The 17,128-nt window shown below is 37.4% G+C and overlaps 1 protein-coding gene across 1 annotated transcript in view; it reads right to left on the bottom strand.

The window, feature by feature from the left end:
• Positions 1–343: 343 nt before the first annotated feature.
• Positions 344–17,128, bottom strand: part of gfra4a (GDNF family receptor alpha 4a) — a 93,646-nt gene continuing 76,861 nt past the window's right edge. The window contains exons 4-8 of the mRNA XM_039672693.2: positions 15,475–15,820; positions 13,259–13,368; positions 9,096–9,230; positions 2,677–2,858; positions 344–1,611 (exon numbers count right to left, since the gene is read on the bottom strand). Of these exons, the coding sequence (XP_039528627.1) occupies positions 1,477–1,611; positions 2,677–2,858; positions 9,096–9,230; positions 13,259–13,368; positions 15,475–15,820 (908 nt within the window). The 3' untranslated portion in view covers positions 344–1,476. The remainder of the gene's footprint in view (positions 1,612–2,676; positions 2,859–9,095; positions 9,231–13,258; positions 13,369–15,474; positions 15,821–17,128) is intronic.

Below are 17,128 nucleotides of genomic sequence, written 5' to 3'. Positions count from 1 at the left end.
TATTAAATAAACATAACTATATATAAAATTACATCTAAACGTATGTACGTTTCGTTTCAAAGACGGGAGGACGGTAAATTTTGAAGACTCTGCCATAATCCCGTTTTCCTCTGTTCTTCTCCGCTTAAATCTCCACAACCGGAAATGGACGAGAATCCTTGCGTCAAATGTGGAACTTATGCGTGCATATAGCCCAGTTGGACATATGAAGAAAATCTCTATTTTCAACCATTTAAGCATATTTTAGCATCCTTTGCTCCAGGTTTTTCCCCAGTGTCTGCTGATCGTAACAAACTTGGCCACTTATTCACCGCATACACATATTGGGAAACCCAAACATTACTCTGTACATCTGGCAGCTTTATTTTTCAGGTAACACAAGTAAAATCCACAAATTCAACCCATTAGACAGGAATGTTTTTCCCCATTTTGTGATGCTGGCTGACAATAGTCTCTGAAGGTTGTTGAGGGTCAAAGCATTTACTTTTCACTCACCTTGTTTGTCATCACAGAACAATCGAGAATAAAAAAGCAACACAACTGCAGATGTGGTGGAGTGCTCAAGGGATGGGGACGCAGAAATCTGTCGTCAGCATTGGAGACGATTGACGGACCGGACCCTTGTGCTCGTTTTGATTGGCTGAGACAAACAGTGAGTTAGGAAATATGATTAAGCTGCTTGAATTCACATGAACAGAAAGTGCTTTGTTTACCAGGGTGTTTTGTGCTTCTTTTTTTCTTCCATTTGCAATAAGCAGTTTGGTGCAGTATTTCAAAACCCCCATATTAACAGGTGAAGTATACAAGAACTGCTCAATGATCGTGGCCTTCATCAAGATTCTTTAACCGCTGCTGCTCTTCACATCTGTGCCATTTTCTTAGCAAACGTGCACTCGAGGACTGCTGGGATGAAACAGCCTGTGGGATGTACATCTGAACAATACAGCCACATTACAAAAATAAAGAAGTCTCTGTAACCCTCTGAAGCCCGTGAAAGAGCTCATCATTGACACCTTTAGTCTGTTACATCTTACCACTTGTTCCTGTGCTTTAATCAAACATCTATCCGGCACAAGACACACTTCTATCCGGGTGAATGTACAGCACACGTACCAACACCATCCATTCGAAAGAGCTGGGAAAAATAGATATTAAAATATGAATGATGAACAGGTAGTTTTTTTTTTTTTCGCTCGCTTTGAAGATAGGGGGGTTTATCTTACACGGGCACAATCTTCAGTCCAAAATATAAGAGAGAGAAACACACACACAATTATTTAAACGCTTGAAATCAGTCATTGTGAACATCCAAACAATGAATCACTAAATTGCGTTGAGGAATGGAGCAGGGTTTCATATATTTAAAGAGTTTTGCTGTCCTCTCTGAACGTTTTGCTGTGATGTGGAAGTTAAAACTCATGAACACACGCACGCACGCTGTCCCAGTTCTGTAGTGCTTTGATTGGTTGCTTGATTTTAAAGTTGGAGAGCCAGCAGCAGGAAGGGGAGGAGCCACATGAGCATGGCCAGGTGGGCTGCAGCAGGACTGGAGTCATACAGATCAGGGGTCGGGAGCGTGGAGTCGCCCCACAGTCTGTCTCTCTCATTCATCTACAGAACAAAAAGAACGGGTGAGAGCTTTAGACACATGATATGCTTTTTATGCTCGATCTTTTTCACTTTGTTATTACGAATTTTATCGTTTTATCATCTAGTCCTGTCCTTTCTAACAGACACAGCACTTAGATAGATGCATGAATAAAGCTATACAAGATCAAATAATGTGCACCTGATTATAAATACAGGCTTAGTTGCATAAATGATTGGCGCTCTGAGAGCACAATCCTCTCAAAATTCAATTTTGAATGATTGCGGCATTGTGTCGCAATGTAAAATATGTGTCTTGATTGAAACAAGCTGAGAATTAGAAAATAACAAAAATAAAGTCAGTATACAGTAAGGTGCTTTGCCAGTCTTAACTGGTCTCCCAATCTGATCCAAACCCCTCTAAAACCGTAAATCCAGACTAGTGTGCGTGTGCTACTTGGCCAAGCAAGGAAACAAGCAACAGTAATCATGTAGGATGGTTTTCTGTAAGCAGAGAGACAAACACATACTGTATATATGGTTTTGTTCAGACTGACATACAGTAAAAGGCATATCTGACTCTAATTCATGTAATTGTTTGAAAATTGAAAAAAAATGACACACCCAAACCATATGTGATTTGGGTAACACTTCAGTTTAGGATTCAATTCTCACTATAAACTAGTTGCTCATTATCATGCATATTACTAGGATATTGGCTCTTTATTGGTACTTATATTAATGCCTTATTCTCCATGACCATATTCAACATACACATTCCTACCCAATACCTAAACTTAACAACTATTAATGAGCAGTAATTAGTCATAATAGTTAGTTAATGTTAAGAGTTGGACCCTAAACTAAAGCGTAACAATGATTTGAAATCCGAATAAAATGGTATACTTTTTTTTCTCTTTTTCTTTATCAAGACTTGTATTTTTAAGTCTTTGTGGGGATGCAATGTCATACACAATGCAAATCTGTTTTCTCTTACAAGAAAGCTCTGACTGGGATGAAAAGAGAATGTGAAAGAGGATTTTTGATTTGATTTTATACTGGCAGACTAATCGGTATAAAGGCTTGTACCTGTGTGGGCATCTGTGGACGCAGAATGTTCTGCTCGGTCTCCATGGCAGAACCAATGGTGGTGGTGGTCGTCTCGGTGCTGGTAACCAAGACCTGGTTGTAAAGATGAGTATTGGAGCCTGGAGCTTGGTTGGTCGCAGATTTCAGGTCTGTGTCGTTCCCGAAAGCCAGAATGGCGTTCTCTGTTTGAAGGGAGGGGAAAAAGTCACATTCACCATCCTGCCTTTTGCAGATGAACATGTCTGGAAGGCTGTTATGCCTCAGTAGGCTTTCTCTTTCAGACATGTCCCCTTTTTTAAAAAATGGGTTTGGATTTCGTCAACATGCTTTTCTACAATAAAAACAACAAAACACACTCGGGGGAACCAAACAACGAGTGGCTTATATATAAATGATGTTGACAGAACAGCATTCAAGATCACAAGCTCCGTCATCTGATTCATGTTCTAAATATAGTCTATTTCTATAGTTGACCATACATTACCAATTGGCTAATCCTGCCCTCCAGAAATATATATGCACTGTATATAAACCCACTTATATTTCCTAACGGCTTGGCATTTGTCCTCATTTCTTTGCCCATGTTTTCCATTTTCTTTCTTATCTTTTATTTTAATTTGGTGTTTTCCCTTGGGAAAGACTTGATGCATAAAATGGAGTGTGTACTTGAGTGAGCCTGTGGGTTTGAAAGACATTTGATTACTCCAGTATCTTTATGCTTGATGTTCTTACCTATAGTAACACCTATGTATTCATTAATTTTAAAATCTTCTACAGTCAGCCATGTACCGGCAAAATTATCTTCTATATTAAACCTAAATCCAGATTTCAAAACACACTCCTCTTCATTTTCCCCTTTTTATTGGCTATATATGAGTTCATCTGAGAGTTACAGTGACAGGCCATATGAATGATAATAATCTGAATTGATTAAGTCTCGTCTAGTAGGTCACTTGTCTGAAATGACAGTGGCGTGAAAGTCACCTCAATTAAGATACGTCTTGGAGGACGGCACTGGTTATGAACTCGGCTTGGTATTCATTTCTGGTGGTGATTAAAGTGTTTTGAGGGAAAAAAAATGAAAGATTAGATTTATGAATGGTGAACAGTGGTGTGGTTGAGTAAATTTTCTTTCTTAATTTGAACACTAATTGCTTAATCTTTGTGATCTTAACAGGAGATGAAGCAATAGAAAGAAAGAGTAACTTCCAAAGAATACCTTATAATGTAAATATAGTGACTCTTTACTATTATTATAGTAGGATCCTTGTAAAGCATATCACAACCTCAACCTAATTTTAAATTTTTATATATATTTTTAAATTCTTTTTTATTTTATTTACCTTTAAATTATTAGATTTGATCAATAAATAATATAATATAATTTAAGCACAAAAATAACTCAAAATATTATATTATTTATTGATCAAATCTGGTAATTAAAGGTAAATAAAATAAAAAAGAATAAAAAACTTGGTAAATCTGTAAAAAAAAAAAAAGGTATAATTTTAGGGCTTCGTGTCATTTTGACCCACAAGGGAAGGACTTGTTACAGGATGTGAGGAAAGGATTGAAAATAAAATAAAAATATTACTAAAAATAATGTATAAATTATGCGTTTTAAATCGTTGCAAATAGTATTATTTATTGCAGTTATTTTCAGATATTTTCAAATATTTGAGGCTAATGAATTGGAAGTCTTGCACATTCAAAGAAAATAGCTTACTTCCATGTTGCAAAATAAGGTCGATACAAAAGAAACTACGTCCTTTGTGAATTTTGAAAAGATGGGGCTATAGACAAGCATTTTTAGCAAGTTAACATTCATTTTAATGTTATGAAAATAATTTCTGTTAGTTAGCCTTCACCCCAGCCCACCTAAAGCCCTCATTATCTGACATTCATTTCATATCATAAACAGTCATAAAACAACATGATGAAAGTGTTAGCAGTGGAGTAATATAGAGGAGTGTATACATGGTGTGAAGCTGATTAGTCTCTGAATGTTTAGCAAGACGCCATGGGTTGATGCTAATTGAAGCTGCCCACTCGTAGCATAGCTGAATTACAGCAAGGAAACAACCTAATATAGTGTCTAAACAGAATACAGCGTGCTAAACAGATCTGTTCAAACACCTTTCATGACAGCTGCGTTCCATATCCACAGCGACTTCATTAAAATACACCGTTCAATTTTGAGACTGAGTTTGGTTGATATGTGCTGTATAAACAACCAGATTTGAAGACTAGATGTCTAACAATGCTAGCACTCTTGGAATTGCGATCACATTTGAGAACTGGCGCTAAATCCTTGAGTAAAATTAACAATAAAGAAAATCTTGTTATTTCTTATATCTCAATTCCATTACGAAAATTTGAGTCACTCCTGTTAGTAAATCAATCTCAAACAATAATTGTGCCCAATGTAAAAGCGAATTGTCACTCTCTATCATGGCTAAAAGAATATGTATGAATGTTATGATGGAGAGGGAGACAGATGACAAAGCCTATAAAGAGGTTTAATCAGTGATGTGGAACATATGGTTCCAGTATTCTTACTCTCTTATTTGTCTCACTCTCTCTCATAGATGAAGGGCAGGACGGATTTGTGGACGGAGGTGTGAATGGCTGCAGCTAGCAGTGGGGAGTTTGCAGTGAATGCTTAGAAGAAGTGATTCCTCTCTGAACCCCTGGCTGTAGAAGCAACTGACCATTTGATAAGCTCCGCCCCTCTTGGATACGGTTGCTCACTCAGACTAAAGAGATTCAGGAAACTACCATAAGATAAGTTAGCATTAGCTACTAATTTTAATAGCAATTGCTGAGCTGCCACAGGAAACATTTGCTTGTAGACTCGCAGTTCTGGACAGAATAGTTTTTGAGCCAATCATATGGGTCATTAACGTCATGTCAGTAATTACTCCACAGAGCCGCAGAAAAATGATGGCAGCGCTGACTGGCTGATTAATTCGGTGAAAAAGTTAAGTGCATTTCACCTTTCATTTCACCAAAATTATATACTATCCACCTTATTTTTAAAGTAAAAGCAGAATGTTCAGGACTTCCGTTGTTATCTACTTACAGTCATTATAGCCGTACAAAAGTTTTACTGTTACTGGCAATTTTCGGAGCAGCTAGCAATAGCAAGCCAGCTTTGAAAGCACGAGACCATCTGAGCACTCTTCAAAGCCACGCCTTCTTCAAAACGGACCGAATGCAATGATTGGACATTTTATGGTCAACAGATGATATATATATATATATATATATATATATATATATATATATATATACATTTAGACCACTTAAGTGGTTGTTATCAGGACATCAAGTGACTTTCATCCAGCATAGCAAAATTTGTTCCTGGAACAAATCGCCTACCCTCCCTTCCACTTTTGTACATATTTATTTACCTATAGTGGCCAATGAATTTGAAATCTTGCACATTCACAGAAAATAGCTTTCGCTAATAAGATGGAAAATATGATGTAATTTAATATTAATGATAAATATTTTGCTTGCTAAAAACAATCCTTATTTTATTAGAATGTTATTTGTTTTATTTATAACTATATTTATTAGTATTTTTTTAAATTGAAGAATACAATGGATGGACAAAGAATGGATACATGGATGAATGATATAATTTTCTTTAAAATGGACTCATAAAGTGGTAAAAATTAAATGGATATTCTTACACGAGCTAAAAAAAAAAAAGTGTGAAATTGCAAAGCTTTTTTTTTTTTTTTTTTAAACAGATTACATTTATGCAGTAAATATGATTAAACACTACAGACTGCTTCGGTTTGGAGGTAAAAGATAGCAAAGCACAAAACTGTTCCTAACGTTTTTGCCACTAGTTACTCAGAATGTTTAGTTACTAACTTGAATCAATACATTAATTATGACTAGCATTGCACACACAAACTGCTTACCACCAAGAGTCAGTCACTCTTCCTGCACATTTCTAATCAAAACAATCCTCACTCATTCCAGACCACATTGAAAGCGCTCTAACGAAAAATAACCTTCACGTTTTTACTACATTAGTGAATCACTTCCATATAATTCCAGTTCTCCTGGCTGTTGGCCCACTGACTTCAGCTCTTTTTTTTCTGCAGTCTGACAGAATGAAGAAATCCTTGTAATACCTCTCTCCAGTATTTCATCGTCGTCCCAGGGGTGCGCTGATGGTTTGGGGGCCGGTGTAGCCAGCGAAACCGGTGCAGTAACAGCTGAGGTGGGGACTAGCCTCAATGGACTCACTCTCAAAAAGCTCTTTCAGCGGTTTGCCTCTATCCTGTGCTACTTTTGTCCTGTTTGCTACTCTCCGGCTGTCTCCGCTCCATTAGTTTTACTGCAGGGAGCCAAATTACGCTCAATTACCAAGACACCAGAGGCTGTGCTTAGGCTTGAATCAGCACACATGCACACCAACCCAGCACTCCGGACTGCCTCCAGACCCACAGATAGAATAGGGAGGGATGGCAGAAACTTGACGCTGCAGTTTATCTAAATGCCGGAAATACCTTTTAGGAGCAAGCGCTTCTGGATCAGAGCTGGAGCTAATCTCCGAGATCTCAGCGGTCAGACGGTAGCACAATCCCACCTGTGAAATGGATGTGTTTACATGGCTGTGTTTGTTATTAGTGGCTCAGAGATGCAGTGGGCCGTGAGCAGAGCACACCACTGAAGATATCCTGTGCTGTTAATGCCTCATTACCGACACGCATTGAAACTTCATTACGTTACATCAAGAGAGTTTTCTCTCAGCGCTGCTGATTACACAATAATAGTGCTGACTGTGAAGAACAGGGATGCAAATATGTCTCTCTGCTGACACTTGTATGGTTTCACCTGGGTCTATTTTTGTCAACTGAAGTATATGAGTGTACACCGAGTGTGAGACTGTCCCTGTGTCCATATGAGCTTCCCTGCTACACACGCAAAAGGCAGTATGTGAATTGAGTTGGATGCAGAATACTCTGCATTTATGAAATTTAGTAGGTGAGCAAAACCCAGATGACGTCCTGCATCTGCTGGGATTCTGAAGCAAGGAAACAATGGACATTTTGCTTTCCCATGAGGCCACTGAAGCAGAAGAGAAGTTGAATTCAAATTGAAATCATGAAAACTATGGGGCCAAATGCTTCGTCGTGAGTAAAAACACCTGAGTAAAGGTCTGCTCTAATAGCAGTTTTGCACTTGACCACTTATCTACTTTCATTACATACTTTCCTGTATTTCGCCCAAGTGTTTATATGGATGTGAAGACAACTTAAAATACATTTTTAAACATCTGTTTAGTAGCCCGCACATAACTAAGTGATTAGAAAGCAGTTGCAAATTTTACAAAATACACTATAAATGGCATTGTTGACAGAAAATAAAAACATAAGTTGTATCGTGTATAAGACACATTTTATTTTTACATTCAAAAATAATGGCTAATACCAGTAAATAAAACAAAACATCTGCAAGCATTATAAACTCTACATTATAAAGGTATTTACAATCTGTAAAAAATAGTACTCATCTCTGCTCCAATAAAATGCTCAACACTTTACATTTTACTACCAAATATAGGTAATATCTAATTAATTTAACTTACAGTTCACTGGAAGACATTTCATGACATCTAGCGATTTTAGGGCAGGTGAGTTTCTGAACACTATGGATAATGGGATACGCTTTGCAATATTGATTTCTTGTGTGTTAAGAGCACTGAGCTTTGGCATTTTTTAAGACCTGGGATAGTCTGCAGACTGCAAGTGTGGGTTTTGGGACAGTCATACTATTGTTTTCACAGTTGTTGTTAGGGTGTCAAAGAAAAGACAAAGCCAAGATGGTGGATGTCTGGGACAGTATTTATAATACACATCTGCAAACCAATTAAAGGTTGCAAAGTAATTTCTTCACTGAAGACAGTGAATTTAAATGCAGTCAGTTTCTGTGAATTATTTAAAAGTAAAGATACTACTAACTTAACTGCATTTTTAATTAATTGAGTTTTCTTTTTTTTAAATGGTGAAGCCGCATACTGTATATAGGCACAACATTTGGTTTGAAACTTGCTTCACAAGTGTTAAAAAAGTATGCTCTATATATGATGGTATGTAGGATGAATGAAATTCAGATATACCACATCCATCAAATTGTCACCGTGACCGGTCACTGCCTTTACAAAATCTTCTCCCATGAGACAGTAAAGTGTCCATCAAACTTTTTGCCTACTGATATATGAATACTCTGTGAATTCTGACATACTCTTGGCTCACATGCTTTTTTGCCCCCTATATAGTATGGAAGAAAGCATATTTGGATGCAGGGCATGTCTCTCTCCACGCACAAAGGGGAATATCCAACAATGACCAAAATATTTATGTGTGTTATAGAACAGGGAAGAAGTTTTTACTCACTTAAGCAATTGTTGTCATGAAAATGGCTGAGGAAGTGGTTGCACTGATCTCGGAAATTCCCACTAGCCACACAGGAGCACCACGGTCCCACATTGGATGTTGAGTTATCTAGGTAGTTTGGAGTGATAATGCTACCTATAGGGAGAGAGAAAGAGAGAAATAACACAGAACATCAGTTGTAAAAGCATCAGTACCAGTATAACGGTATCCCATAAATGTATTCATCTGTCATACGTCTTGTATTATGGGAAAATATCTTCTTTGTCAGATGTGCAGAGATTCAAACTTTATTTGGCTTTTTCACAAAATAGGGTATAAAAAGATATTTTTTTCTTTCTTTTTTCTACATATACTATAGAACCCTGATTTGTGTGTTTTTTTAAATAAATAAAATTAATAACAAGGTTTCAAATAACAAGGTAGCTTTTAAGAAACCTGTGCAAATTAAGTGGTCACGCAGCATTTATAGGTTATATTGATTTTTTTTTTAACTATTTATGAAATTAGCCATTTTTGTTTAAATGGTGACAAAACTGAGGTTCATGCTTATTGGTTTTCTTCATCAGCTCTATAAGGCTGGCCAAAGAACTCATTGATGATTCTGTCCTTGAGTTTAAGAAGAAATTAAAGAATCTATGATTGAGCTTTGATTCTGAAAATGTTGTAAAGACTTATTTTTTTATCTTAGAGATATTGCAAATTTCTATTCTCATGCTATCTCTTTCAGTTGCAGAAAAGCTTATAATACATTTGTTTTTATTGCATTAATGCGCTTCTTAATGGGCTATCAAGACGGCATACTCACTACAGTATGTTCAAACCTCTATGGCTAGTCTTCGCTCTTCTCAGGATGGTCTGTTGGTTGTCCATTAAACATGGATTTTTAAAACATATTTGAAAACATATTTTTATTTCTTGTTGTTTCAATTCACCAATGCGATTGTTGATTTATTTTATGTTTAATTGTATTATTCATGTGGTCAACACTCCTCCAGCTGACTGACGCACATCAGCACAGAGACACTTTCACATTACTGAAGATTAAATATTTGAACGCAATCACTCAGTTTTACTCTATAGGCCCTCAGCTAAGACAGATATGAAAAGCTGTCAATCTTTATCTTGTGTGTGGGTTATATAGGTGCGCTACAACATTGATTGCAGAGGATATATTTCTGTAGCTCTTAGAACTGTCTTTGTTCAGTAGGGAGGGAAAATGACTGCTTTTTCAGCGTGTGAGTGAGTGTAGAAGCTGTCGGCTGAAAGCGGGAAAAGTGGAGGTGCTGCACTCTAGAACACTATGGTCTGATAGGGACCTGTTTAAACACATTGATTTCTTTTGTCCCAGAACACAAAAGTGCAACATCTTCACAACCGCGCTCGGAAAATACTGCCGTAATGACTAAAAGCCAGGGCAGAGTGCTTGTTCTCATTTTTTTCTTTCCGCTATCTTTTTCTTGCCATTTCTCACTTCTAGATTTGTTAATGTCACAAACTCTTCTGTGGTTCTCTTTGCTAGCAAATATCATATGGCATCCTTGACGTCAAACATCATGGCTTATTTGAATATAACGGATGTGAAAACTGTTTGAAAGCGACAGTGCAGAGGAATTTTTTTATTTGTGTGTGTGCTCAATGTTTGTTTCTGATATTAGCTGTGTTATTTTAGTGTCACTAAGTTAATAGCTATAGTAATTACTAATTATAGTAATTAACAATACTATAATTAGTATTATAGTAAAGTTTGAGTAATTGTGTTGTGTACTTTGTCATTTTCATTACTTTTTAAAAATATGTCTTTATAGTTTTTTATTTCAGTTTTAGTTATTTTGGCAAATCAAGTTAACCTACATGAAAATGAGAAATGTTGAATGAATGAATGATGAATGAGGTATCGCTGTATTTCAAGTATCGGTATTTTAGGCACAAAACTGCAACAGTGGGCCTCTATTTATGACATGATTTGCATCATTGCATGCTCCTGGTCACATTTATTATAGTGAAATGTGTCTCATAGCTGCTTGTCTCCAAATAAATGACTTTCGTGGAGCAACCCACATTGTTTTTCTTGCAATTAGATCTTGCAATACATCCACAGGCAAATGCTGTGAACAATTCTGCTCAAAACTTTCAGTGGAAGATGGAATCTTCTCATCCTGAATCATTACTTGGTCATTGTGGTAATCGACTTCTGCAAGTTGTCATAGTGGTACTCACGTCAATGACACAAATGTACTGCAGATCACACCCACAAGTAGTCAGGTTTATACCAAGCTACAGAACCAGATAACAACTTAAAGCAGGGGTGTCCAAACCTGCCCCTACAGTAGATTGCACTTACAGAAAGGTGTGTTGGGGACTGGTTGGAGCTAAACTCTGTAGGATTGGGCCTTCCAGGAGCAGTTTATTCTTAAATTACTACTATTAGTATGTCTTTTATGGGTTTATCTCCACCAAAAGTGTAAACATTGAGCCTTACAGGGCAGGCACCATCTAAACATTAAGAGCAACCCACTCAGATCCATCAATCTCTTTCCAGCTCAACCAATAGCACGAGTTTGAGGCATAGCTACTGTAGTAGGTGGGGCCAGAAGCTGTTTTGCCGGTGTGGAACTATGGGAATACACATTCAGCTTTGGTTATAGAGGTGCAAGCCAAAATTCAATGCATTTAGACCTCCAAAATTTTAGTGTTTCACAAAGTTTGATGCCTTTTTTGCATGCTGGATATGAGCTTCAGGGCCAAATCCTGACTGATGGCGATCCATTCTTGCCTTTGACCTCAGAGTTGATCAGAATTTGTGGGCTTCTGCTTGTCCATTCACGTTTTTAGGACTGACCACAAGTTCTGTCACAAGTGTTTTTGGGCAGAATTGGGAGAGAGCCCACTCCCTTGGATGAAAAGCAACCCCACATATGGTCTTGTGATGCTTCACTGTTGGCATGACACAGGACTCAGAAAAGCTTTCACCTTTTCTTCTTCAGATAATCGATTTTCCAGGTGTCCCAAACAGTCAAAGTGGCTTTATCAGGAAAATAACTTTGCTCCAGTCTTTTGCAGTCTAATCCTGGTACTTCCTGTAGAATTTCAGCCTTTTTCCTTGATGTAATTCTTAGAAAGAAGTGTCTTTTTTGCTGCCCTTCTTGACACCAGGCCATTGGCCAAAAGTAAGTCTTCCCCTCACTCAAACCCACCTGCTGTAAAACTGTAAGTTGGTATTTGTTTATGTACCTTGGTGTAAACCCGATCTGCAATATACGTGTCATCAATGTGAGTACCCTGCAACCATGACTACTAGCAGAAACTGATTACCACTATTAAGTAACTATTCAGAGCGAGAAGATACCAGCTTCAATTAAAACTTTAGAACAGTACTTTTCACAGCATGTGTGCACAGCATGAAATGCAAGAAAAATGATGTGGGCTGCTCTCTGAAGGCTTAAAAGCTTAGTTCGCCCCAATGTTATGGCCAAAAACATTTGAAACATTCTTCAAATATCTTTTTTTTTTATTCCACATAAGAAAGAATGTAGGGATGGGACGATTTCCGCGTTCACTATAAACCACGATAAAATGTACTGACGGTTAGTAGTGCTGTATTATCGTTTCAAATTTAATTATCATTAAAACGCATTACAGCGTACAAAACTCATCCGGACAAGATCATCACAACAATAAAAGTCTGTAAATAATAAATCATCTCTGATTTCATTTTCAATACAATCAAAAACAGAGATGCAAGAGTCAATACGGCAAATTATATTTGAATGAAATGAGAGCGCGTGACACTGTGTAATGTGTTGCTATTGACGATGTTCATTATAAGGAAATGCCTCCCACAGTATAGAATCTTGATTTAAAAAGTGAATAGAGCTGCTTGTTTTATTTGTTGTTTGTAGATTTATTACATATAAAAAAGAATGTCAGGTTTGTAATGAGAGTGGGTAAGTGATGGCCACATTTTGTGTCTGCATCACATGCATTGTTGATAAGGTTTAGTAAACCCGCAAGAGCATGTGTGTATCCCAAAGATCTTCCCCTCCCATAATTGTACCTGTCATGGCATAAGCGAAGCTTGATAAGATTGTAATGCCCATAATTCTAATCTATCTGACTGGTGGATGTGATGAGCCAGGTTGGACTACGTTGCCCAGATTTCTCACCTATCAGACCGGTGTAGGCAATAAGGCAGGCTCCGTAATTTTCTTGCTGGCAGCCGCTGGCAGTAAGCTCGGAGGGTTGGCAGTCATGCTGGAACTGAGCCCAGCGAGACCTGTGGGAACCACAACAACACATCCATCATCCAGCCAGTCAGCAAATCCTCAGAAACACACATTCCCACAAACACTTTACGCTATACGCGCACTGTAGGTGGGGCTACACGCTCTGTTATGTTTTGTCCTCTTCTGTTCTGTTTAAAAAGCTTTACACCAACAACACTTTCAGTCTCTTTTTCTCCTTTTTTTTAAATCCCCACCTACATATACACTGTCCTGATCCATTTGTTTTGCTCTCATTTTAATCAGAGACATGACTGCAATTCAGAGTTCTGGAGAACTGCCAGATATTCAACCGACTGAAAGCGTGGCAACAACCGACCGGGACCATTTACATGCAGGTCACATTCTGCCAGTCCTCTGGTCACCGATCAATCATTTAACCAGGTCAGTCTCAGAGGAATCACCCACATTCCCTGCTGATTTCTTATGCTAACTGGCTGTTGTGCTTATAAGTGATCTCCTTTTGTGTAATGTGTTGTGTCAGCAGAGTGCTTGCCCGGTGCAAGCGCAATGGTTGATCGATGGCAGAGACCAATGAAGGCCTATGTGTTTGTGATGTAAAAAGAGGAGGCTCAAATATGACCAAACTCAGCTCTATTGAGAGCCTTGTCGAGTGACTGCAGCTGTCAGACTTAGTCTTAAATGTGATCTACAACTATCTCTCTATTTCTCAATAGTGAACATATAAAGTAACAAGGAGAATCAGTTTTATTTGTGTTTATGATGTACTGTACAGTCTTCCAGAGCCATAATCTTGGTTTTGTGTGTTATTGCGTTTTAAAATCAGCACCGCCACAAGGGGTGCTATAGCATACATTTTTTCTATGGCCCTTTTTCTCATCTACACTAGCAGAATTTATTCAGAAAGGCAGTGGTGGAATGTAACGAAGTACAAATACTTTGTTACTTTACTTAAGTACATTTTTCACGTATCTTTACTTTACTTAAGTAGAATAAATAGTGCATACTTTTTACTTTTACTTCGTTACATTTTGCAGCAATTATTATACTTTCTACTCCACTACATTTCTACAAATTCTGTTACATTTTCGTTACATTTTCTGATCAGTTTTTCCCCCTGCCAAAACGTAATCTGACCATCCGTTCATTGCACGTTTGTCTCACCAGTGACGTTTGGCTGCCATAGATATATCAACCCGGTCACACTAAATGCGTCTCGCACGCAGTGTGTTTATTGTGCCATTTATACGCGAAAATTTGTTTTTATGTGCATAGGAAACGTTTGGTTAGGATTATGGCAAGCCAAGAGGTTCAGAATTACACCATAAATAAATCGCGTTTACTGCCAAACATGGTTATTAATATATAGTAAGGATAAGCATGATGTGCCTATTGCCTAATTGCTAGCTTGTTTCAGAAATCGTGACAACAATTTTTTCCATAATTATTGAACTTATAGGAGTATTAGGTGGAACGATTTAGAATGAAATGTTTTATTAATCATTAGAAAAAATAGACATTAAGAGAATACATTTTTATGCAAGTACTTTTACTTTTAATACAAAGTACGTTTGAAATCAGGTACTTTTTACTTAAGTATGGTTGTCATTGTGTTACTTCTACTTTTACTAAAGTAAATATTTATCTGTTTATTTGTACTTTTACTTAAGTACTGAGATTCAGTACTTCCTCCACCACTGCAGAAAGGATACATTAAATATTTGAAATTAATGCTGTTATTTTTGAACTTTCTAATAATCAAAGAACTGTGAAAAAATGTACCACAGTTTAAACTTTTAAACAGAATTGTATTTGTTTGTAGAAAGTGTTTGGCCAAAATCATAACTTTTCCTTAAAATGTCTTTAGAAGTTTATGTGAAGGTTTAATTGCAAAACACAGCTGGTCTCTGGTTTTATGTGATCTTAACCCTTGTTGTGCAATAAAACAACTTTTTATTATTTTAAATTTAGTTTATATCATTTTAAATTTATATTAATTTTTTCAGACCTTGACCTTGTGAACCTTTATATATTGCATCCTACAATGCACAGTGCTGCAGCCTGTCTTCTACAATCTTCAATGTCCTCAAAAGAGCTTGATTATAATTATAATGGCTGTTAACACACACAATACTCACTTGCACACATAGTCGGCCTCACAAACTCGAAGCTGGACCATGCAATTGGGTTTTTCCCTTTCTTCATAAGAGCACGCAGGCACAATGGTCTGCCGTCGACGCTCTGCGCATGCAGTGTCGGTGCACGGACAGAAGAGTAGCTCATGCGTGTAGTCCGGTGGCACGCGGTCGAAGAACTTTCTCAGTGCTTTGTTGCAGCGAACACGGTTACAGGGCCCGGCTAACGCTGACGGGGCGATGCACCCCGAAACGTACTCCGTTCGTAGCTTCTGACACGTCTCGTCAACGTTACAGGCCTTGGCGGCGTCCAAACAACGGTTCACAATTGTCATGCCCACCTCAGACTCTAAAAGGAAAGAGAGAAGCTTGGGATTTTAGGGTTTAAAGAGATTAACGTGTTACACTTGCCTCCGTTGGAGTACAAACAAAGAGCTACTTGGAGTGGCTGCAGACATGCAGTCGCTGTCCAGTGCTGAAACTGAAGCCTGTAAACAAGATATCACAGAATACCAAACCACAACTGCAAAATTTGGCATTACCAAGTGCAAACTCGCATAACATGCGTTGTACACCAACTCAATCTCATAAGAAAACTAGGGCTGTGCAAAAATGAATTGCGATTAATCGCATCCAAAATAAAAGTCTGTGTTTACATAATATATTTGTGCGTGCTGTATATAATTATTGTGTATATATAAATACCAATGCATGCATGTATATATTTAAGAATTTTTTGCACTTATATTCTGTATATATATAAAAATACATAATCTATATTATATAAATATAAATATTTTATAAATGAATAACACATTTTCTTAAATATATACATGCATGTGTGTGTATTTATATATACAAAATAATTATATACAGCACACACAAATATATTATGTAAACACAGACTTTTATTTTGGATGCGATTAATCGCAATTAATTTTTGCACAGCCCTAAAGAAAACATAACTATTTTACAAGGTGGCAATTTTATATAACATTCATATGAAGGGCCCTATTTTAACAATCTATCTAAGCACATGGTCTGAAGAGCACGGTGGAAGTGCACTTAGAGCGTGTCCAAATCCACTTTTGCTAATTTAACGACGGGATGTTGGCGCACTCGGCGCATTGTATAATAAGGTTGGCTATATTCTCTTAAAGAGTAATGGGGGTTTTTGGGCAATAAACCAATCAAATGAGTGTAATTTCTCATTCCCTTTAAAAGCAAGTTGCGCTCGCGCCATGGTGGATTCACTATTTACATTGTGGAATTTGCAAGCAGAGAGACAACACGTCTCCAGACAGCAAACAGGTCTGCTCGTGCGCGAGTTTAAAGCGCGCATTCAACCATCTACGGGACAAGCCGGATTCCACCATATTTTTATGTACACAATAATAATCTTTTACAGTATAATCCTTTTATTTATAATATGTGACATGTTTGTGTGCCACTACGCAAACCTGTGTGTGTAATAAGCAGAGTGTACGCACATAGTGCATTTGTTAAATAACAAAAATAATACTGCACCATTGACTTTAGACAAGATTTTTGTTGGTCAATGGCACAGTCTATTTCAGTTGCCTCAAAATAGCAACACTCCAACAATGCGCCTTAACACACTTCTCTTTCAGACCAGTATGCCCATGAGCACACGAAT

Source organism: Pimephales promelas, chromosome 11, assembly GCF_988280905.1.
Source record: "Pimephales promelas chromosome 11, fPimPro1.hap1.1, whole genome shotgun sequence".
Classification (NCBI taxonomy): domain Eukaryota; kingdom Metazoa; phylum Chordata; class Actinopteri; order Cypriniformes; family Leuciscidae; genus Pimephales; species Pimephales promelas.
Note: the sequence above shows the minus strand (reverse complement) of the source record. Positions and strands in the feature narration are given on the sequence as shown.